The sequence below is a fragment of the Moschus berezovskii genome, chromosome 9 (assembly GCF_049115385.1).
Source record: "Moschus berezovskii isolate FMDL1 chromosome 9, NW_MosBer_1.0, whole genome shotgun sequence".
Lineage (NCBI taxonomy): Eukaryota > Metazoa > Chordata > Mammalia > Artiodactyla > Moschidae > Moschus > Moschus berezovskii.
The window spans coordinates 11166328-11189659 of NC_142468.1; the positions used below are offsets into that span (position 1 = coordinate 11166328).

At 39.6% G+C, this 23332-nt stretch overlaps 1 protein-coding gene across 8 annotated transcripts in view; it reads left to right on the top strand.

Moving 5' to 3' along the window:
• The window catches only part of CEP128 (centrosomal protein 128), a 487012-nt gene that overhangs the window by 90812 nt on the left and 372868 nt on the right, over positions 1-23332 (top strand). For all 8 annotated transcript variants that reach the window (XR_008687351.2, XM_088839414.1, XM_088839415.1 and 5 more), the window contains 3 exons: positions 11068-11154; positions 14913-14987; positions 16980-17112. Coding sequence is in view for 7 of the 8 variants with exons in the window: in XM_088839414.1 (XP_088695540.1) it covers positions 11068-11154; positions 14913-14987; positions 16980-17112 (295 nt within the window). In the remaining variant the exon portion in view is untranslated. The remainder of the gene's footprint in view (positions 1-11067; positions 11155-14912; positions 14988-16979; positions 17113-23332) is intronic.

The following is a 23332-nucleotide window of genomic DNA, read 5'->3' on the forward strand; positions in this document are numbered from 1 at the left end:
ATCCTAAAGGAAATCAGTCTTGAATACTCATAGGAAGGACTGATGCTGAAGCTCCAATACTTTTGCCACTTGATGTGAAGAACTGATTCATTGGAAAAGATCCTGATACTGGGAAAGATTGAAGGCGGGAGGAGAAGGGGATGACAGAGGATGAGATGGTTGGAAGGCATCACCGACTCAATGGACATGAGTTTGAGCAAGCTCTGGGAGTTGGTGATGAACAGGGAGGCCTGGCGTGGTGCAGTCCATGGGGTCTCAAAGAGTCGGACATGACTGAGCGACTGAAGTCAGGGCATAATTCCATGTACTAGGAAACACAGTTTGATTAAAGTTCAACTTACTGATATTCCTTTCACATCAAGTAAAATTCCTAACATTTATACTAATTATAGCGGGAGACGCCGGCTTTGGCGGCGCAGATGCGAGAGATGCCGGATCCGGTGGCGCAGATGCGAGAGACGCTGGCTCCGGCAGCGCAACGCGACGCGAAGTTGAACAGTTCTATGAAGACCTACAAGACCTTTTAGAACTAACACCCAAAAAAGATGTCCTTTTCATTATAGGGGACTGGAATGCAAAAGTAGGAAGTCAAGAAACACCTGGAGTAACAGGCAAATTTGGCCTTGGAGCACGAAATGAAGCAGGGCAAAGGCTAATAGAGTTTTGCCAAGAGAACACACTGGTCATAGCAAACACCATCTTCCAACAACACAAGCGAAGACTCTACACATGTACATCACCAGATGGTCAATACCGAAATCAGATTGATTATATTCTTTGCAGCCAAAGATGGAGAAGCTGTATACAGTTAGCAAAAACAAGACCAGGAGCTGATTGTGGCTCAGATCATGAACTCCTTATTGCCAAATTCAGACTGAAATTGAAGAAAGTAGGGAAAACCACTAGACCATTCAGATATGACCTAAATCAAATCCCTTATGATTATACAGTGGAAGTACGAAATAGATTTAAGGGTCTAGATGTGATAGATAGAGTGCCTGATGAACTCTGGACGGAGGTTCGTGACATTGTACAGGAGACAGGGACCAAGACCATCCCCATGGAAAAGAAATGCAAAAAGGCAACATGGCTGTCTGGGGAGGCCTTACAAATAGCTGTGAAAAGAAGAGAAGCGAAAAGGAAAGGAGGAAAGGAAAGACATAGGCATCTGAGTGCAGAGTTCCAAAGAAGAGCAAGGAGAGATAAGAGATATCAAGGGAACATTTCATGCAAAGGTGGGCTCGATAAAGGACAGAAATGGTATGGACCTAACAGAAGCAGAAGATATTAAGAAGAGGTGGCAAGAATACACAGAAGAACTGTACAAAAAAGATCTTCACGACGAAGATAATCATGATAGCGTGATCACTCACCTGGAACCAGACATCTTGGAATGTGAAGTCAAGTGGGCCTTAGCATCACGACGAACAAAGCTAGTGGAGGTGATGGAATTCCAATTGAGCTATTTCAAATCCTGAAATATGATGCTGTGAAAGTGGTGCACTCAATATGCCAGCAAATTTGGAAAACTCAGCAGTGGCCACAGGACTGGAAAAGGTCAGTCTTCATTCCAATCCCAAAGAAAGGCAATGCCAAAGAACGCTCGAACTACCGCACAATGCACTCATCTCACACGCTAGTAAAGTCATGCTCAAAATTCTCCAAGCCAGCCTTCAGCAATATGTGAATCGTGAACTTCCAGATGTTCAGGCAGGTTTTAGAAAAGGTAGAGGCACCAGAGATCAAATTGCTAACATCTCCTGGATTATGGAGAAAGCAAGAGAGTTCCAGAAAAACATCTATTTCTGCTTCATTGACTATGCCAAAGCCTTGACTGTGTGGATCACAATAAACTGTGGAAAATTCTGAAAGAGATGGGAATACCAGACCACCTGACCTGCCTCTTGAGAAACCTGTATGCAGGTCAGGAAGCAACAGTTAGAACTGGACATGGAACAACAGACTGGTTCCAAATAGGAAAAGGAGTACGTCAAGGTTGTATATTGTCACCCTGCTTATTTAACGTATATGCAGAGTACATCATGAGGAATGCTGGGCTGGAAGAAGCACAAGCTGGAATCGAGATTGACGGGAGAAATATCAATAACCTCAGCTATGCAGGTGACACCACCCTTATGGCAGAAAGTGAAGAGGAACTCATAGGCCTCTTGATGAAAGTGAAAGAGGAGAGTGAAAAGGTTGGCTTGAAGCTCAACATTCAGAAAACAAAGATCATGGCATCTGGTCCCATCACTTATTGGGAAATAGATGGGGAAACAGTGGAAACCGTGTCAGACTTTATTTTTTTGGGCTCCAGAATCACTGCAGATGCTGATTGCAGCCATGAAATTAGAAGACGCTTACTCCTTGAAAGGAAAGTTATGACCAGCATAGATAGCATATTAAAAAGCAGAGACATTATTTTGCCAACCAAGGTCCGTCTAGTCAAGGCTATGGTTTTTCCCGTGATCATGTATGGATGTGAGAGTTGGACTGTGAAGAAAGCTGATCGCCGAAGAATTGATGCTTTTGAACTGTGGTGCTGGAGAAGACTCTTGAGAATCTCTTGGACTGCAAGGAGATCCAACCAGTCCATTCTAAAGGAGATCAATCCTGGGTGTTCATTGGAAGGACTGATGCTAAAGCTGAAACTGCTATACTTTGGCCACCTCATCCGACAAGTTGACTCACTGGAAAAAACTCTGATGCTGGGAGCGATTGGGGGTGGGAGGAGACGGGGACGACAGAGAATGAGATGGCTGGATGGCATCACCGACTCAATGGACATGAGTTTGAGTGAACTCCGGGAGTTGGTGATGGACAGGGAGGCCTGGTGTGCTGTGGTTCATGGGGTCACGGAGAATCGGACACGACTGAGTGACTGAACTGAACTGAACTGATACTAATTATAAGATACTAAAATTAAATATCTATTAGTATGAGAATGTAGCCTTCCTAAGTGATCAGTGGAAAGAAATAGAGGAAAACAATAGAATGGGAAGGAATATAGATCTCTTCAAGAGAATTAGAGATACCAAGGGAGCATTTCATGCAAAGATGGGCACAATAAAGGACAGAAATGGCAAGAACCTAACAGAAGCAAAAGAGATTAAGAAGAGGTGGCAAGAATACACAGAAGAAATACACAGAAAAGATCTCAATAACCCAGATAACCACGATGGTATGATCACTCAGCTCGAGCCAGACATCCTGGAGTCTGAAGTCAAGTGGGCCTTAGGAAGCATCACTACAAACAAAAGCTAGTGGAGCTGATGGAATTCCAGTTGAGCTATTTCAAATCCTGAAAGATGATGATGTGAAAGTGGTGCACTCAATATGCCAGCAAATTTGGAAAACTCAGCAGTGGCCACAGGACTGGAAAAGGTCAGTTTTCATTTCAATCCCAAAGAAAGGCAATGCCAAAGAATGCTCAAACTACTGCACAATTGCCCTCATCTCATACAGTAGCAAAGTAATGCTCAAAATTCTCCAAGCTGTGCTTCACTAGTATGTGAACTGAGAATGTCTAGCTCATCAAGCTAGTTTTAGAAAAGGCAGAAGAACCAGAGATCAAACTGCCAACATCCATTGGATCATCAAAAAAGCAAGATGGTTCCAGAAAAACATCTGCTTCATTGACTACACAACAAACTCTGGAAAATTCTTCAAGAGATTGGAATACCAGACCACTTTACGTGCCTCCTGAGAAATTTGTATGCAGGTCAAGAAGCCAATAGTTAGAACCAGACATGTAACAATGGACTGGTTCCAAATTGGGAAAGGAGTATGTCAAGGCTGTATATTGTCACCTTGGTTATTTAACTTGCATGCAGAGTACGTCATGGGAAATGCAGGGCTGGATGAAACACAAGCTGGAGTCAAGATTGCCGGGAGAAATATCAATAACCTCAGATAACCACCCTTATAGCAGAAAGTGAAGAGGAACTAAAGAGCCCCTTGATGAAAGTGAAAGAGGAGAGTGAAAAAGCTGGCTTAAAACTCAATATTCAAAAAACTACGATCATGGCATCCAGTCCCATCACTTGTTGGCAAATAGATGGGGAAACAATAGAAACAGTGACATATTTTATTTTCTTGGTCTCCAAAATTGCTGCAGATGGTGACTGCAGCCTTGAAATTAAAAGACACTTGCTCCTTGGAAGAAAAGCTATGACCAACCTTGACAGCATATTAAAAAACATATTAGAAAGCAGAGACAGCATATTAAAACCGTCTAGTCAAAGCTATGGTTTTTCCAGTAGTCCTGTATGGATGTGAGAGTTGGACCATAAAGAAAGCTTGAGCGCATTGATGCTTTTGAACTTAGTACTGAAAAAGACTCTTGATTGTTCCTTGGACTGCAAGGAAATCCAACCAGTCCATCCTAAAGGACTGATGCAGAAATTGAAGCTCCAATACTTTGGCAACCTGATGTGAAGAACTGCCTCATTGGAAAAGACCCTGATACTGCGAAAGATTGAAGGCAGGCAGAGAAGGGGATGACAGAGGATGAGATGGTTGGATGGCATCAGCAACTTGATGGACATGGGTTTCAGCAAGCTCCGGGAGTTGGTGATGGACAGGGAAGCCTGGAGTGCTGCGGTCCACGGGGTCATAAGGAGTTGGAATCGACTGAGTGACTGAACTGATGTGGTGAGAATGAAGAGTGATTGTTTGCCAGCTGCCCTGTAAGGGAGTCCTGGATCCTGGTAACTTTTCTTTATGGAGTGAGGAAAGTGGGGGTGTTGGACATGGTAACCAGTATAAGTGTTCAAAGTTGAGAACTGGAATAGAGCGCATTGCTCTGTATAACTTGGGGAAGGATATTTAGAAGCCATTTGGGAATACCTAGATGCTGAAAAGAAACCAAACAATGAAGCTGAAGAAAGATGGAAGGGAACTGGGGAGAAAGAGAGTTCCTGATGGGTAAAATGGGAGAATTAGGATTAGATGGAGACTTGACTAGTGTACTCCATCCACTGATACAGTCTTACATAAATTCTACATTACCCATTAATGTTTTTGGTGCAGGTAGGTTATCTGGAGGAGAGTGCAAAGGGGTAGAGCTTTCTACTTAGTAGTGAGCTCTGGCCTGTGGATTAACATACCAGGAATCTGGGTTGCATTTTGTAGGCCAAAAACGTACTGGTAATGTCACAATAAACTGTGGAACATTCTGAAAGAGATGGGAATCCCAGACCACCTGACCTGCCTCTTGAGAAACCTGTATGCAGGTCAGGAAGCAACAGTTAGAACTGGACATGGAACAACAGACTGGTTCCAAATAGGAAAAGGTGTACGTCAAGGTTGTATATTGTCACCTTGCTTATTTAACTTATATGCAGAGTACATCATGAGGAACGCTGGGCTGGAAGAAGCACAAGCTGGAATCAAGATTGCCAGGAGAAATATCAGTAACCTCAGATATGCAGATGACACTACCCTTATGGCAGAAAGTGAAGAGGAACTCAAAAGCCTCTTGATGAAAGTGAAAGAGGAGAGTGAAAAGGTTGGCTTGAAGCTCAACATTCAGAAAACAAAGATCATGGCATCTGGTCCCATCACTTCATGGGAAATAGATGGAAAAACAGTGGAAACAGTGTCAGACTTTATATTTTGGGGCTCCAAAGTCACTGCAGATGCTGATTGCAGCCATGAAATTAAAAGATGCTTACTCCTTGGAAGGAAAGTTATGACCAAACTTGATAGTATATTAAAAAGCAGAGACATTACTTTGCCAACCAAGGTCCGTCTAGTCAAGGCAATGGTTTTTCCCATGGTCATGTATGGATGTGAGAGTTGGACTGTGAAGAAAGCTGATCGCCGAAGAATCAGTGCTTTTGAACTGTTGAACTGTGGTGTTGGAGAAGACTCTTGAGAGTCCCTTATACTGCAAGGAGATCCAACCAGTCCATTCTAAAGGAGATCAATCCTGGATGTTCATTGGAGGGACTGATGCTGAGGCTGAAACTGCAATACTTTGGCCACCTCATGCGACGAGTTGACTCACTGGAAAAGACTCTGATGCTGGGAAAGGTTGGGGGCGGGAGGAGAAGGGGACGACGGAGAATGAGATGGCTGGATGGCATCACCGACTCTGTGGACATGAGTTTGAGTGTACTCCGGGAGTTGGTGATGGACAGGGAGGCCTGGCGTGCTGTGATTCATGGGGTCGCGGAGAGTCGGACACGACTGAGCAACTGAACTGAATGTTATATTAGGTCTGATTTTAAGCTTAAATTGGTGGGTGAAATTTAAGCATGCTTGCATAGCCTCAAATTGTCTACCAGAATATTACTTTAGTGATTTTAACGTATTTCCACATATTTCTCCCGCTGGGAAGTGGAGCTTAACTCTTCTCCCTTTGATTGTGGGCTGGACTTAATGACTTGCTTCTGACAGAGTCTGGAAAGGAAAGAATACCAAGTTTATGGTGGAGAGATTTGGCAGCCACCACCCTGCCTTAAGTGATCAAGGTTAACGTCGCTAGTCCTGAGTCACGTTATCATGTTCCCTACAGTGTGATGCTCTGAGAAGGGCCCTTACCTCTTGGATATTCTGTTCTAATATTTATGAGCTCTGTCTAATTATGAGAAGACATCAGAAAAACCCATATTGAAGGATGTTCTATGAAATATCTGTCTTGAAGATACCTGAAGTGTTTTCTCTTAGAAAATACTGAAATTGTAAAAGCAAGAAAAGATTGAAAAACTTCCCCAGATCAGAGGAGACTAAAGAGATAAGATGCTCTGAAGTGTCTTGGATAAAGACCACGTGATAAGTTGAATAAAGCCTATAGTTTAATGGTTTTGGAATAGTGTTGACATCTTTGTTTTGATAAACCTGCCATCGTTATGTAAGATGTTAATTTTAGGGAAAGCTAGGTGAAAGATATATGGGAATTCTGTGCGGTGTTTATAATTGTACTGTAAATCTGAATTATCAAAAATAAAACCATTCAGACGATTTTTTCCCTAAAGAAAAGTCTAAAATGATGTCTTGGGAAAACAGGAAAGGGTTATTAACTCCTTGACATAAAGCCCCAAATAAATATTTATTTTCCGATATCACTACATCATAATAATTGTTTTTTTCAGAAAGACAGCTTGGTGTTTGAGAAAATGTGGTGGTTAAGAAAGATGGGAGAAATCTGGGAAACATTCATGGAGGTAATCAGCAGAGTTGGCCAATTGTAAACAGCAGTTGTTATTCAGGAATTATAAAGGGATGTTTATTCATCCATTAAATAACATATGTTTGCCACCTAAAATGTGCCAAGAATTGTGTTAGAGTTAAAATGTGATTGTGACAGATAGGATCCCTGGTCTTCTGAAGCTTATACCATAGTGACAACAAACCTTTTTCAGTTCTCTTTGGAAATGTAAACTTCTAGACAAGGAATATTTGAATGCCTATGTATGTAAGTTAAAATGAGCATATGAATGAATTAAGCTTTTTTAAAAAATTGACTTAAATTAAGGTATGTAGACTCTTGGAAAATGTGAATATGTCTTTCTTGTTTGTTTGTTTTTGATGTAAAATGTGATAGGATTTTTAAATTGTAAGTTCTGGAGCTTATGAGAAAAGGGCAGAAATGGATTAATTCCAGTTAGTAAAATGGAACAATTTCTTCCCCGGAGAATTTTTGGAGTTTGAGTTCTTCAGTTCAGTTCAGTTCAGTTCAGTCGCTCAGTCGTGTCAGACTCTCCGCGACCCCATGAATCACAGCACGCCAGGCCTCCCTGTCCATCACCAACTCCCGGAGTACACTCAAACTCATGTCCACAGAGTCGGTGATGCCATCCAGCCATCTCATTCTCCGTCGTCCCCTTCTCCTCCCGCCCCCAACCTTTCCCAGCATCAGAGTCTTTTCCAGTGAGTCAACTCGTCGCATGAGGTGGCCAAAGTATTGCAGTTTCAGCTTTAGCATCAGTCCCTCCAATGAACATCCAGGATTGATCTCCTTTAGAATGGACTGGTTGGATCTCCTTGCAGTATAAGGGACTCTCAAGAGTCTTCTCCAACACCACGGTTCAACAGTTCAAAAGCACTGATTCTTCGGCGATCAGCTTTCTTCACAGTGCAACTCTCACATCCATACATGACCACGGAAAAACCATAGCCTTGACTAGACGGACCTTGATTGGCAAAGTAATGTCTCTGCTTTTTAATATACTATCAAGGTTGGTCATAACTTTCCTTCCAAGGAGTAAGCGTCTTTTAATTTCATGGCTACAATCAGCATCTGCAGTGATTTTTAAGTAAGTTAAATTCCTTAGAGTGGCAGGCAGTGTGAAGTTAAACCAGGTTTTAAAGGTGCCTCCTTCTGTTTTCAGTAAACAGAGGTGGAAACAATTTGAAACATGAAGATGTACAAAATCTTACTAGAAGGATGTTAGCAGCTACTGGCTGAAGGTTGCAGAGTCTTCTAAGGTGGATTCTGAATTCGGCTTTAGAAGTGAATGACTCTAATATTTGGGACAAGCTCATCTTTCTGGAAGTTTTTTATGGCCTTAAATGATGCCACCTGGTTTGGGTGAGCCTTCAGTGCATGCCCATTTGAAATGACTTCTGCTTAGGAGTTTGAATCTAGAAGGGCAGCGTGGAGAGCCTGACTGTTTATAATTTGATCAAACATATCAGCTGCCTGAGGAAGTCTTCCTCATAGTCTCCTCTCTGTGGAAAAGCCCAGGCTGGTTTTTAGTTCAATGAAAGAAGTATTGAAAAGATAACCAACTAAGTTTAACTCGTTGAAGAACAAAAAGCTGAGGGGTGGCTAGGCTGGAATGATGATGTTGGGGAATAAGATAGTTCAAATAGTATAAAATGAATTCATGGAAAATATAGCAACAATTTATATCTTTTTTTCTTCATGTTTCTCCCTCCTTCCCTCTCCCTCTTTCTGTCACATAAACACACACGTTAGGTGTGCAGACTGAGGAAGCAAGGCCAGAATAGAGACACAGTGATTTTCAGATTTCTGGGGTAACTTTTTTCAGAAAAAACTTCTAAACATCCCACCAGCCAAAAACAAATAGGTTATACATATATAAGTAAGTATTATTACAAATTCTACTTACCTTATAAGGAAGAACAAATATCAAACATCAAAATCACTTGGTAGCTACCTGAAAAATGTTATGATTTATAATATTTTATCAACTGTTAGCAGTCTTGTAATTGTGATTGTTGATGTTTAGTCACTATGTCACGTCCTACTCTTTTGTGACCCCAGGGACTGCAACCCACCAGGCTCCTTTGTCCATAGGATTTCCCAGGCGAGAACAATTGGAGTGGGTTGCTACTTCCTTCTCCAGGGGAATCTTCCTGACCGAAGGATCGAACCCATGTCTCCTGCATCTCCTGCATTGGCAGGTGGATTCTCTGCCTCTGAGCCACCTGGGAAGTCCCCTTTTAATGCTTAACAAGTATCAAATTATTTAGTCTTCATATTTACTCTGTGCTTAATACTGTTATTTCAACATGGAGAGGCAATACCATTCAGGGTTAAGAGGCAGATAGCCTGAGTCTACTTCCTGTCTGTCATGAACTAGATGAATGACCTGGAGTAAAGTATTCAATTCTTTGTAACTGCAGCTTTCCTCTTAATAAAATGGCCTTAATGATAACTCATGGAATTTTCATGAAAATTAAATGGAAGTATTTAGTATGTAGAATATATTAATATTTACTTTATGTAAGAAGAAGAAGAATGCCTGGACACAGCACTCTAAAAATATTATCATCTTATTTATACTCAAACCTAAATTACTCTGCATTTTTGGGCTTCCCTGGTGGCTCCGTGGTAAAAATTCCACCTGCCAGTGCAGGAGACTTGAGTTCAATCCCTGGGTTGGGAAGATCTCCTGGAGAAGGAAATGGCAATCCACTCCAGTATTCTTGCTTAGAAAATCTCATGGACAGAGGAGCCTGGCAGGCTACAGTCCATGGGGTTGCAAAAGAGTCAGACATAATTAATAACTAAACAACAACTCTGCCTTTTTCGTTAGTTGTTTTTATTAGAGTTGGAGCCATGCAGAGGGAGCAGTAATCTCATGGATAGGGGTCCATGGTTATTCTGTATACACACGTATATGCCCTTTGGAGATATTTGTTGGATATGTGAGTAAATGAAATAGAAATGTGATTGATTATATTTGTGTCGAAACAACAGTTTTAAGATGTTTTGCTGTTTGCCTAAAAATAATTTTTCTTTTGAGCATCATAGAACTGTTGGGAAAGAGATCCAGAAATTTGGCTTTTCTCAATTTTGATGGTCTCCACACATGTACCTTTTTAAGTCTAAATGCTCAAACGTGTCAAAATTTTTTTAAAACAAATAGATTGTTTTTTAGATGAAAGATTGCTCTTAGTATAAACTTTTTCTCAAGTTTAATTTTGTTTTAACGTAGATATAAACCAAAACAAACACTTTTGTGGTTAAGTTTTGAAGTTTGTATTTTCTTCAAGTTCCTTTTCTTCATTTTATTAAAGAGAGAAAAATGGAAAAAAAAATCAAAAGGAAAAAAGGAAAAAAATCAAAAGAAAAAATATTTATTAGAGAGGAAAAAAGAATACTCTTTTTGCTGTATGTGAAGTATGGTTTGAAGAGCCAGTTATATGTTGTGATAAAATGTCATATATGTAATAATGATGCAACCAGCATCTTTCTACCATGATAATTTTTTTTTTAGAATTTGAAAAGGTAGTAAACTGGTTTTTGGTATCATATTAGAATAGTTGAACAGATAATATAACTTGTAAATACTATTATTTCTGCAGGCTGTAAAATTTGTTTCCAAGAAAACTGTTAGCTGTCTAAGATCTCTGAATGTGTTATAAAATTCCCAAAGATGGGAAAAAATGCAATTAAGTAGAACTTGATTAGGTAGATTGGACAGTTGTTTATATATGATCCTCAGCGAAGTGATTTTAGGACTTGAGTGAATGAGCAGGTTGTAATTCATGTGTATGTTTTGGGCAATTCATAATCATCTGCCTTAGCTTCTTCTTAATAAATCCTTTTGGAATATTAATAGTGTTTATTTTCCCATTCTGTCTTTCTAGGCACTGAAGAAACAAGAAGCTAAAGCAGAGGAGAATGAAGGGGAAATGAAAAATAAGCTAAGACAAACGGAAAGTGAGAAGAGTAAAGTAAGAGTCTGAGAATTATCTTTCAAAGAGTACTAATGTTTGGGGCCACTGACATTCATTGAATGCCTTAAAAGTGTCTTGAGGTCATTTGCTCATTAGTCCAGTGAGGCCTTTATGTTTTGATGTGAAATCACTTGGCTTCAGGGCTCTGCCACTCTCTGCTACTTGCTCTTGGAAACATGCACAGGTCGTTGCTACCTTGTGTTCTGGCCACTTTGTTTTTTCAGAAGGGGATTAAACTTGACCATTCCTTTTTGAAGAACGTTTAAAGAGCTTGACTTTGCTGCAGGGTTAGGAAAGACCTGTTGTTTAAAGGCTGAGTATTTTACTTTGTTCATTTTCATTACAGAAGTTAAAAATAAGCAGCCTCGTTCTGAAAAATCCTCTGTTCTTATTAAATATTAAGAACTTTTGCTATATATTCATGTCTGTGAACCTACAGAGCCTAGCCCTTTAGAACTGGAAGGTGATTCAGAGGCCAGACAACTCTCTTCAATTTGCAAATGAGTAGGTTTCAGGCTGAGAGCAGAGTAGTAAAGGATAAAGTGATAATTTGCCCCCACTGTAATGTTCTTTATCCCACTTTGTCTTTTCCGTCTGCCTTTGCCTCCTTTATTTCACCAAATTCCGTCGAGTTCCATGATGCGTCTCTGCTGCCTTCATGGTGGTAAGCGAGATGTGTCGGGCCATCACGCTTGCCCTTTGTGAGCTGACACTGCTGACATTACCCAGGAAATATGACCAGGATAGGCCCTGGAAGATTTTCAAACTACTTTGACTTTAGGGTGATTTCTTCCCTTTTATTTAGCCACGGAAACAAGAGGACTGGTCAGGTAATATTTTGTGTGGATTCTCTGCCTTCACAGGTACTTTATAGCTGGCTTACAGTTGACCTTTGACCAGTGCGGGCTTAGGAACTCTGACCCTCTGTGCAGTCTAAAATCCGAGTATAACATGTAGTTGGCCCTCTGTATTTACAGTTTTTCTCTAGCTACACTTCCACACCTGTGAATTCAACCCATTGAGGATCCTGTAATACTGTGGTGTTTACAAAAAAAAAAAAAATCCGTGTGTAAATGGACTTCTGCAATTCGAACCTATGTTCAAGGACCAGGTCTACTTTAAAAAATATGTGATGTTTATTTTCTGAGCTGCGTGTATGGTATTTAAAAAGCTTATATAATTGGATTAGAAAATTGTTTTGAAATAATAATAGGTCCATCAGTTCAGTTCAGTTCAGTCGCTCAGTCATGTCCGACTCTTTGCGACCCCATGAATCACAGCACGCCAGGCCTCCCTGTCCATCACCAACTCCCGGAGTTCACTCAAACTCATGTCCATCGAGTTGGTGATGCCATCCAGCCATCTCATTCTCTGTCGTCTCCGTCTCCTCCCACTCGCAAGCCCTCCCAGCATCAGAGTCTTTTCCAGTGAGTCAACTCATCACATGAGGTGCCCAAAGTATTGGAGTTTCAGCTTTAGCATCAGTCTTTCCAGTGAACACCCTGGATTGATCTCCTTTAGAATGGACTGGTTGGATCTCCTTGTAGTCCAAGGGACTCTCAAGAGTCTTCTCCAGCACCACAGTTCAAAAGCATCAATTCTTCAGCGATCAGCTTTCTTCACAGTCCAACTCTCACATCCATACATGACCACGGGAAAAACCATAGCCTTGACTAGACGGACCCTGGTTGGCAAAGTAATGTCTCTGCTATTTAATATGCTGTCGAGGTTGGTCATAACTTTCCTTCCAAGGAGTAAGCGTTTTTTAATTTCCTGGCTGCAATCAGCATCTGCAGTGATTTTGGAGCCCAAGAAAATAAAGTCTGACACTGTTTCCACTGTTTCCCCATCTATTTCCCATGAAGTGATGGGACCAGATGCCATGATCTTCGTTTTCTGAATGTTGAGCTTTAAGCCAAACTTTTCACTCTCCTCTTTCACTTTCATCAAGAGGCCTTTGAGTTCCTCTTCACTTTCTGCCAATAGGTCCATAGAGGTTGCAAAATAAAATGTGCCCTGTGCCCTTTATCCAGTTATTCTCAATGGTAGCATTTTGTTTTATTGCCATCCAGTATGAAAACCAGCGAATTGATACTTGCAATGCATGGAGCTTATGCAGATTTCACCAGTTTTATTGTGTGTTGAGTGAGTCTGTGTGTACGTACTTATCTTATTGCTGCCATAGTCAAAGCGCAGAACTGTTCCATCACCACTGTGCTCCCCCGTGCTTCTCCTTAGTAGCCACACTGATCACACGCACAATTTCTGAAGGACTAATGTGTAGATAGTAGTTTGTTCAAATGAAGTGATGATTTAGGATAACTTTTAAAATCGAAACACTTAATGCAAACTTGTGATTTCACAAAATGACCTTACCCTTACAGATTGCAAGGATGTCCATCTTATGTAAGCTCTGGATTTTTAGCAAACATTTTTTCCATCTGAAAGGGGAGGAAAAATGATTTTCCCTTTACAAATCTTTTAGGTTCTTTGGCTGGTCTAATAATTAGATTGAAATCAAGCAGATTAATAGGAGAAAAAGCATTTAGTTTTGTTTGTATGGGAGCCCCACAAACATATGAGATACAAAGGCAGCCAGACAATTGAAGCTTATCTCCCATCCTGAGTTAAGGAAAGGAATAGGGGCCTGGGACTTCAGAGGGAAGGAAGGCAGTTCCCAGGAAGAGAGAAGGGCGGGTTATGGTTAACAGATGTTTGCCCTGCCATGCAGGTGTATCTTTTATATACAGAGAGTATCTTTAGTAATAACTCTCTTCTTGGTACAGAGCTGCTTTCTAAAGTTTTTTATGCAGTTAAGGGGAAGGTGAAAAGCTTTTCCTGAGTCTGCTGGGCTTTGCTTACCATTAGCTCACAATAATACTTGAGCCAAAGAGGTGTACTTTGGAGTGGCATACTTTTCTTCCCTTCACATCCTATTATATTTTTCAACTTGAAATAAGCTAGGCACAGTGACTTTGTAGCATATTTAGTCACCTAACTGGCACATTTTCTGTGGGTATTATCTAATGACAGTATTATTAGGGAAATTTAGAATGTCTTATTCTGAGCTGAGATACTTCAAAATTTTTGGAATGTTATGAATATTGGATGGAGAAGGAAATGGCAGCCCACTCCAGTGTTCTTGCCTGGAGAATCCCAGGGATGGGGGAGCCTGGTGGGTTTCCGTCTATGGGGTCGCACAGAGTCAGACACGACTGAAGTGACTTAGCAGCATGAATATTGGAAATATTAGGAGTATAAGACTGTTAAGAATATAAAGTAGTTACCAACTGGATGAAATATACCTTGAGTCATTGGGTCCTTGAAATTTTTTTATTCTAATTTAGTTCATATGATACTACATGTAGTAATTTAAAGAAAAAAAATCACTTTAGAATTTTGCATTAAGATTTAAAACTGAAGGGAGCTCAGAGATTGTCTTATATAAAACCCTTATTTTAGAGATAACAGAAAGGAGGCCCTTAAGGAAAAAAGATTTAAACAGGATCATAATTGAGATGAAACTGACTAAGCCCAGACCTCCTGGAGTCTGGTCTGGTTCAGTTTTTGTTATTTAATTACCATTATTTTAATGGGAGCATTGATACATATTTATTGCAAGATGTTTATCTTTTTATATTAACTGTAAAAGTCTGAAAACCTTTTCACTTTTCTCCTCTTAAACTGTGCCTGTAATAATTTAGTTTTCTTCTGCCCCATTGGACCTTTTCCCTTATCCTTTGATGAAACTCTAGCTTCAACAGGAATTGGAGCTATCTCGAAGGTTACTGAATCAGTCAGAAGGCAGCAGAGAAACACTTTTGCATCAGGTAAGTATGCAAGCTATGATAATCTGTTTTTGCATTAAATCAGGATTGAGTCTCTTTGTGAAAGGGCAAAAAAAATTCAGGTCTAGGAAATTTTTTCCTAGCAAATGTATATTAGCACACATAAGCAAAAGATGAAATCCTTTCAGGAAGATTCAGAGAAAGCCAGCACAAAGCACCAGCCCAAGTTCCTCCTGTGACAGTGTATCTTGCTGATTGCCACTGCAATTTAGAAATTATCTCTCTTAGCATAACCAGTGTAAAAGTGAGACTGGATGGGTAAGGCACAGTTTCCCCAGGAACTTAATTTTATTCGAGGAGACATTGGAGAGAGAAGGAGGAAGTAAAACACATAAAACAGACCTGTGCATGCTCAAGTTCCCTTGAATGTATCATTGTCTTATATTCTTGTTTTCGAGATGCTCCCTGCTTCCTTTCAACCAGAGATAAGGCTTAATTTTAAAACATAACATTTTGTAGCCCGTTAAAATCCCATGGATGGAGGAGCCTGGTAGGCTGCAGTCCATGGGGTCGCTAAGGGTCGGACACGACTGAGCGAGTTCACTTCTACTTTTCACTTTCACACATTGGAGAAGGAAATAGCAACCCACTCCAGTGTTCTTGCCGGGAGAATCCCAGGGACGGGGGAGCCTGGTGGGCTTCCGTCTATGGGGTCGCACAGAGTCGGACACGACTGAAGTGACTTAGCAGCAGCAGCAGCCCATAATAGTTGTTTTGTGCTTCTGATATTTAAAGTTCAGTAGCTTGGACAGAGAAGCCTGGTGGGCTGCAGTCCATGGGGTCGCTAAGAGTCGGACACGACTGAGTAACTTCACTTTCACTTTTCACTTTCATGCATTGGAGAAGGCAATGGCAACCCACTCCAGTGTTCTTGCCTGGGGAATCCCAGGGACGGGGGATCCTGGTGGGCTTCCGTCTATGGGGTCGCACAGAGTTGGACACGACTGAAGCGACTTAGCAGCAGCAGCAGCTTGAAATAGCCATCTTACATACATTGGGAAAGGGCATTGGATTTCTAACTGTCTTTCTGCTTGTGTTTAATGTAAATTGCAGTTGTATTTGCCTCTCTTTTGAGGTATGGGTTACATAACTCACTGTATAATATGCTAGGTAGGCAAAGATGTCAGGCATTATAGATGTTCAGGATGACTTTATTTGACGATTAATCTTGAAAATGCAACATAGCACCTGTTTTACAAAATCCTTAAAAACATGTAATGACTTTGTTCTGCAGCCAGTGGTATGATGGAATTAATGTTGGCAGAGTTTAGACTTTCTTTTTTGGAAGGCTGTATCTATATTCAGTTCCTTCAGATTCTTTTGGTTTTGGAACTCTGCCTTATAACTTCTAATCTTTTGAAATAAGAGATTTCTGTGTTTAGGTTGCCATTGTGACTTTAGCTGAGATGTTCTGCCACCGCTAACTTGTTTAACGGTCGTTGGGGACTTGCCTGCTAGACTTCAGATACATGAAGATGAATTAAAGGGTACCTGACCTCAAGGAGTTTATACTTTTTCCAACAGCCTTTAGTGCTTATTTATTTTGAGCAGTACTTTGATATATAAATGTTTTAAGTTGTGATCATTTCACTTGACTTTACCAACCAATGGACTACATTCACATGAAAGAAAATAAGTGAAAAATGTAAAAACATACACTACTTAACAGGAGGTGATTTTAGTAGTAGAGTGGATTGAGGTGAAAATAGGGATTTTGTAAAATGTGGTCAAATTATTTGTCATAGACACAAAGAAGCGGAAAATACCTTCATCGTGAAAGGAATAGGAATAAAGAAGTGAAGCAAGAGACTATTGCACTGTGCTTGTCATAATGAGATTAACCTGTGCTTACAGTAATCTGCTAGAAGTGATTTTTTCCCCTAGGGAAATAATTTGTAATAATTTATAAGTTCAATTATTGTTTTCCTGCTTTTAAAACTAATGAAAGTTTCACCTTTGTTTATATGTATTTAGGTAGAAGAACTCCGTGCACAGCTTATGAAAGCAGAAGGAGATCCAAAGGGTTTACATCATCAAGTATCTCAGATTTCCAGGCAACAGTCAAGTCTTCAGGATGAACAGGGAGATGACTGGAGGTTTAGGAGAGGTATAATTCTGATTTGTAAATGTCTGGGGCCTTTAAAAAAATTTTTATTGGAGTATAGTTGCTTTACAATATTGTGTTAATTTCTGCTGTTTTTGATTTTTTTAAATAATTTTCATTTTCAAAATCTCTTTTCTTATGTTCTTTTCACTGTATTTCTTGATCTACTACAAGGTTTTCCAAATTAATCATAGTTTAGCATGCAGTTTTTCAAAACAGACATAATTTTATAGCAGTATTGAGCAGATGGTACAGAGATTTCCCGTATATGCCTGCTTCTTCATATCATAGCTTCCCCAACTGTCAACATCCCTCACCCCAGTGGTGCATTTGTTATAACTAATGAATTGGATATTGACACATCATTGTCGTCCAAAGCCCATAGTTTACCTCAGGGTCCACTTTTGGTATTGTGTGTTCCGTAGGATTACACAAACATGTAATGACATGTATCAATCATTATAGTATCATAGTGTAGTTTCACTGCCCTTAAAATTCCCTATGTTTCACTATTCATCCCTCTCTCCCCCTAACCTCTGACAAACACTAATCTTTTTATCGTTTCCTTAGTTTTGCCTTTTCCAGAATCTTATATATCAATAGTTGGAATCATACAGTATGGAGCCTTTTCCGATTGGCTTCTTTACTTAGTAATATCCCTTTAAGTTTCCTCCATGTCTTTTCATGGCTTGGAAGTTCTTCAAAAGAAGAAAAAAAAAACAAGAAACTTTTTTTTTTTTTTAAAGCACTGCATAATATTTCATTGTTTGGATGTACCACGGTTTATTTATCCATTCATGTACAGAATCCTGTCTTGGCTTCTTCCACGTTTTGGCAATCATGAATAAAACTGCTGTAAACTAAACATCTGTGTGCAGATTTTTGTGTAGACTTAAGGTGTTATCTGGAGCAGGAAATGGCAACCCACTCCAGTGTTCTTGCCTGGAGAATCCCAGGGACAGGGGAGCCTGGTGGGCTTCCGTCTATGGGGTCGCACAGAGTCGGACATGACTGAAGCGGCTTAGCAGTAGCAGCAGCATCAAGGTGTCATCTCTTTTGGATAAATATCAGAGAGTATGATTGCTCAGTCATATGACAGGAGTGGTTAGGTTTGTAAGACTCTTCAAACTCTCTTCCAAAATAGCTATGTCATTTTGCCTTTTACCAGCAGTGATGAGATTTCCTGTTGTTCTGCCTCCTTCTCAACATTTAGAATTGTCAGTGTTCTGTATTTTAACCATCCAGATAGGTTTGTAGTGGCATCTTGTTTTAATTTGCGTTTTCCTGATAACATGGTGTGGAGCATTTATTCATATGCTTATTTACTATATATATATATATTTTTTTTTTCTGCTGAGATATTCATTAAAATCTTTGGCCCATTTCTTAGTTTGTTTTCCTGTTATTGTTAAGAGTCATTTGTATATTTTGGATAGCAGTCCTTTATCAGTATGTCTTTGCAAATACTATCTCACAGTTTACGGTTTGGCTTTTCATTCTCTGAAGATTTTCTTTCACAGAGCTGAAATTTTTAATTTTAGTGAAGTCCAGCTTATTCATTCTTTCTTTCATGGATTGTGAGTGTGGTGTTATATCTGAAAAAGTCATTGTCAAATCGCAAATTATTCTCTTACCTTCTAAGAGTTTTATAATTTTGCATTTTACGTTTAAATCAGTGATCCATTTTGAATTAATTTTTGTGGAAGATTTAAGTTCTGTGTCTAGATTCAGTTATTTTTTTGCATGTGAGTCTTCAGTTCTAGTGTCCTTTGTTTAAAAAGACTGTCTTTTCCCCATTGTATTGCTTTTGTTCTTTGTCGAAGAATCAGTAGACTGTTTTCTGTGGGTCTGCTTCTGGGCCCTCGGTCTGTCCCAGGTGTCTGCCTGTCTCTTTTTGGCCAGTACCACACTGTTTTGTTGGATAGTGTCAGTCCTCCATCTCTTTCCTTCTTTTTCAGTGTTGCTCTTGCTATTTGGGATTCTCTGCCACTCTTTGTAACTTTATAATCAGGTTGTCAATATACACAAAATAACTTGCTGGAATTTTGATTGGCTTGCATTGAATCTACTGCTGAAGTTGAGAAGTACTGACATTTTGACAATATTGAGTCTTCCTGTCCGTGAACATGGATTATCTTTCCATTTATTTTGTTCATCATTGATGTCTTTCATCAAAATTTGGTAGTTTTCATCATATAGATTTTATTAGATTTATACCTAAGTGTTTGATTTTTGGGCTTCTCAGGTGGCTCATTGGTAAAGGATCTGCCTGCAGGAGACTCTCGAGACATGGGTTTGATTCCTGGCTCGGGTAGATCCCCTGGAGTAGGAAATGGTAACCCACTGCAGTATTGTTACCTGGAAAATTCCATGGACAGAGGAGTCTGGTGGGCTGCAGTTCATGAGGGAGCAAACAGGTGGACCTCACTGAGTGACTGGCATGCATGCATTTAATTTGAGGGGATGCTAATGTAAATAGCATTCTGTGTTTAATTTCAGATTTCACTTGTTTGTTGTTGAGATTAGCGTCCAGTTTTAATGTCTTCTCTGCTTGATTTTTAAACCCATTTCAGTTGTCGACCTACCTATCTCATGAGTCTTCCTTTTGGAAAGAGTCAACAAACCAGTTGTGGAATTTTTTTTAAATACATGCACACACATATATGCACACATGCACACACACATACATGTGAGTGTATTTGTGTGTATTTGTACTTAAATTGGAAATCCCTGTGCTTTTCACTTTCTCTTAACCTGATTTTCAATATAAATTAATATTCTATCTTTGTTTTGTTACCTGGAGATTGGGGAAAAAATTAATCAGATCGTAGAAGTGGTCATGAACCATAAGACTGGCTTTTTTACTGTTGACTAGAAAGGCATTGACCCACTCCAGTGTTCTTGCCTGGAAAATCCCAGGGACAGGGGAGCCTGGTGGGCTTCTGTCTGTGGGGTCGCACAGAGTCTGACACAACTGAAGTGACTTAGCAGCAGCAGCAGAAAGGCATTGTGTTTGACAATCTTTGGAATGTTCTTTCAGTGGAGGTGTTGATTTTGGTTGCAGAATTTAATTACTCTGGATGGATTTCTTTTTGAAAGTTTTATGTTTAACAGAAATGGTGATATTGAAATTTTATAATGTTTTCCAACAGACTACTAAAGAGTGTTCCACTCTAAATCATTTAAATATTAAGTCATTCTACTCAAATGCCTAAATTGTCATAGAAAGTGTTTGATGTTATAAATTCCCCAGATTCCCTACACTTAGCTCAATGTGTTGCCTAAGTTAGAATTCCCACATTACCAGAAAATCTTTTGAATCTACCAGAAAATGGCAGATTTTGACATACCAGTCCTAACATATTTGCATGCCATTAAGTTCAGTTGAGTTTCATGTGGTGTTGTAATTTAAACATATTTTGACATTAGAAGCTTGGAAGAAAAGCTATGACAAACTTAGGCAGTGTATTAAAAAGCGGAGACATCACTTTGTTGACAAAGGTCTGTATAGGCAAAGGTATGGTTTTTCCAGTAATCATGCAAAGATGTGAGAGTTGGACCATAAAGTAGTCTGAGCGCTGAAGAATTGATGCTTTCCAACTGTGGTGCTTGAGAATCCCTTGGACAGCAAGCACATCAAACTCAACCCTGAATATTCACTGGAAGGACTGATGCTGGCCACCTGATGCGAAGAGCTGACTCATTGAAGAAGACCCTGATGCTGTGAAAAGTTGAAGGCAGGAGGAGAGGGGGACGACAGAGAATGAGATGGCTGGATGGCATCTCTGACTCAATGAACGTGAGTTTGAGCAAACTTTGGGAGACAGTGAAAGACTGGAAAGCCTGGTGTGCTGCAGTCCATGGGGTCACAAAGAGTCAGACACAACTTAGCCACTGAACAACTTTACAATTTATTTTTTAAAGTAAAATATAGTATTAAGATTATTCACCACATTTTCATGAAGTTGTACATAGGAATTCTCATTTTGTTTGGAAAAAAGATTCTGTGGTACATTTGTTATATGTTTTGTTGTCCCCTAAAATCTAGTTATTTTTGTTGTCTTTGAGGATTCAAAGAATCTCACTTTTTTAAGCTACTTACCAGGCTTAATGAAAATCTTAAAATTCTCTTATTGTTGTGGCAATGGACTTCTTCACCTTCTTTTAGTAATTCTAGAGTTTTCATCGTTATAGAATACTTGCATTATTTTAAAAAATTCTACATAAGAAATTGCACTTGTCATCCTCCACCTGCTCCTTATTCCCCTACCCACTGCAAAATGACTTCCATTTCTGTTTCTAAAATTGACTTTGCTTAGTTTACTAGTGGTCTCCTCTGTTAAATTCAACGGAATTTTTAATTACTTGCCTTAGTTGTTTCCCATTTGTTTCCTCTCCCTTAAAACTCTTCCACTGACTTGATTGTTCCTACTGTTTCCTGGTTCTTCTGTCTTAGTGGTTTTCAGTTTTTCCATCTGAATCTTTTCCGTTTGTTTCCAGTTTGCATTTTAAATGTTGCTGTGTTCTAGAATCCTGTTTATGGATTTTCTCACTTGGTACTTTTCCCCAGGGGTTGTTATTTAATCTTAGGCTTTAGCTATCACCTACAAAGGATGATCCCTAAAGGGAGCTCTTCTCACTCTCCTGACCTCCAGCCCTCCAGATGGAGGTGCTCCTTAGGTGTCTCTGTGCTGTTCCAGCATGCTCAGAAACAGGTTTACAACTGGATTCATACTTTCCTCCAAACCTGTTTTTATTTTCTATCTTAACTGCTCGAATGTTTCTTTATCCAGATAAGCCTAAAATATAAAGAACGTCCAAACTTACTTCTCCCCTCCATCTAATTAGTCTCTGTATCCTGTCTGTCTGAAGATACTGAGAGCTCTTGAAGTGGCTTCTTTCGTATTTCTACTAACCCAGTTTAGGCATGCTTTCTCTCATCTCTGTTACCCTCCTAACTTGTCTTATGCTAGTTTGTCTGTAATCCATCTTCTGTCCTGCTACTAAAGGGACCCTTCTAAGACACAAACCTGTCATGTTCTTCTCTTGATTAAAACCTCTCATAATTTATTGAGTTCTTACAGGGCATCATGCTATTCCTCTTATGCTATGTTTTTAGTTCTTAGAAATACTCTATGAGAAGGATGCTCTTATTTCCATTTTAATGATTTTTTTTAAAGGCTGAAAAACAAAAAAATTGCATTCCTTGCTTAAAGTCACATTTGTGGGAAATAGCAAACCAAATCTTTTTTCTATCCAGGCTTGAACTCTTTAACTGCTATCCTCTACTGACCCATCAACGTTTGTAGCAAGAATTCTTTAAAATGGAGCATATGAGATAATCCTTTGGGAAGAGAGTGTCTCTAACACTATTTGTGTTGTATACTTTGTGTTTTAAGTATTTTAATTTTTATAAATGTTTCATTATATATGCATTTATGTGTTATACCTTTATATATATCTACACTTTAATATTTTATGTAGGAACTTCCCTGTAGCTCAGACGGTAAAGAATCTGTCTGTAATGCAGGAGATCCAGGTTCGATCCCTGGGTTGGGAAGCTCCTATGGAGAAGGGAATGGTAACTCACTCCAGTATTCTTGCCTGGAGAGTCCCAGGGATGGGGGAGCCTGGTGGGCTATAATCCATGGGGTCACAAAGAGTTGGACATGATTGAGCAACTAACACTACACTACTACTGCTATTTTATGTGTAAAACATATCAAAATATTATGTCTCCACATCAAATACAGAGATGTGTTTCATAAAATACATATGTGTGTATGTTTACACACATATTCATATATATTATCTTCATAAGTTGTATAATATATAGTCATACTAACATTAATTTGCATATATGTGTGTATATACTAATGTTATATATACCATGAAACATGTCTAGGCCTATATATAGATAGGTGGGTACTATAGAGAGAGATGCACACACATATGCATATCTATATGGGCTTCCCAGGTGGCTCAGTGGTAAAGAACCTGCCTGCCAATGCAGGAGACATAAAAGACGTGGGTTTGATCCCTGCTTGGAGAAGATTCCTGGGAGGAGGGCATGGCAACCCACTCCATTATTCTTGCCTGGAAAATCCCATGGACAGAAGAACCTGGCAGTCTACAGTCCTTGAGTTTGCAAAGAGTCGGGCATAACTAAAGTGACTTGGCACACGTGGGTATATATTAATAAATTTATGAAATAAAAGTTATA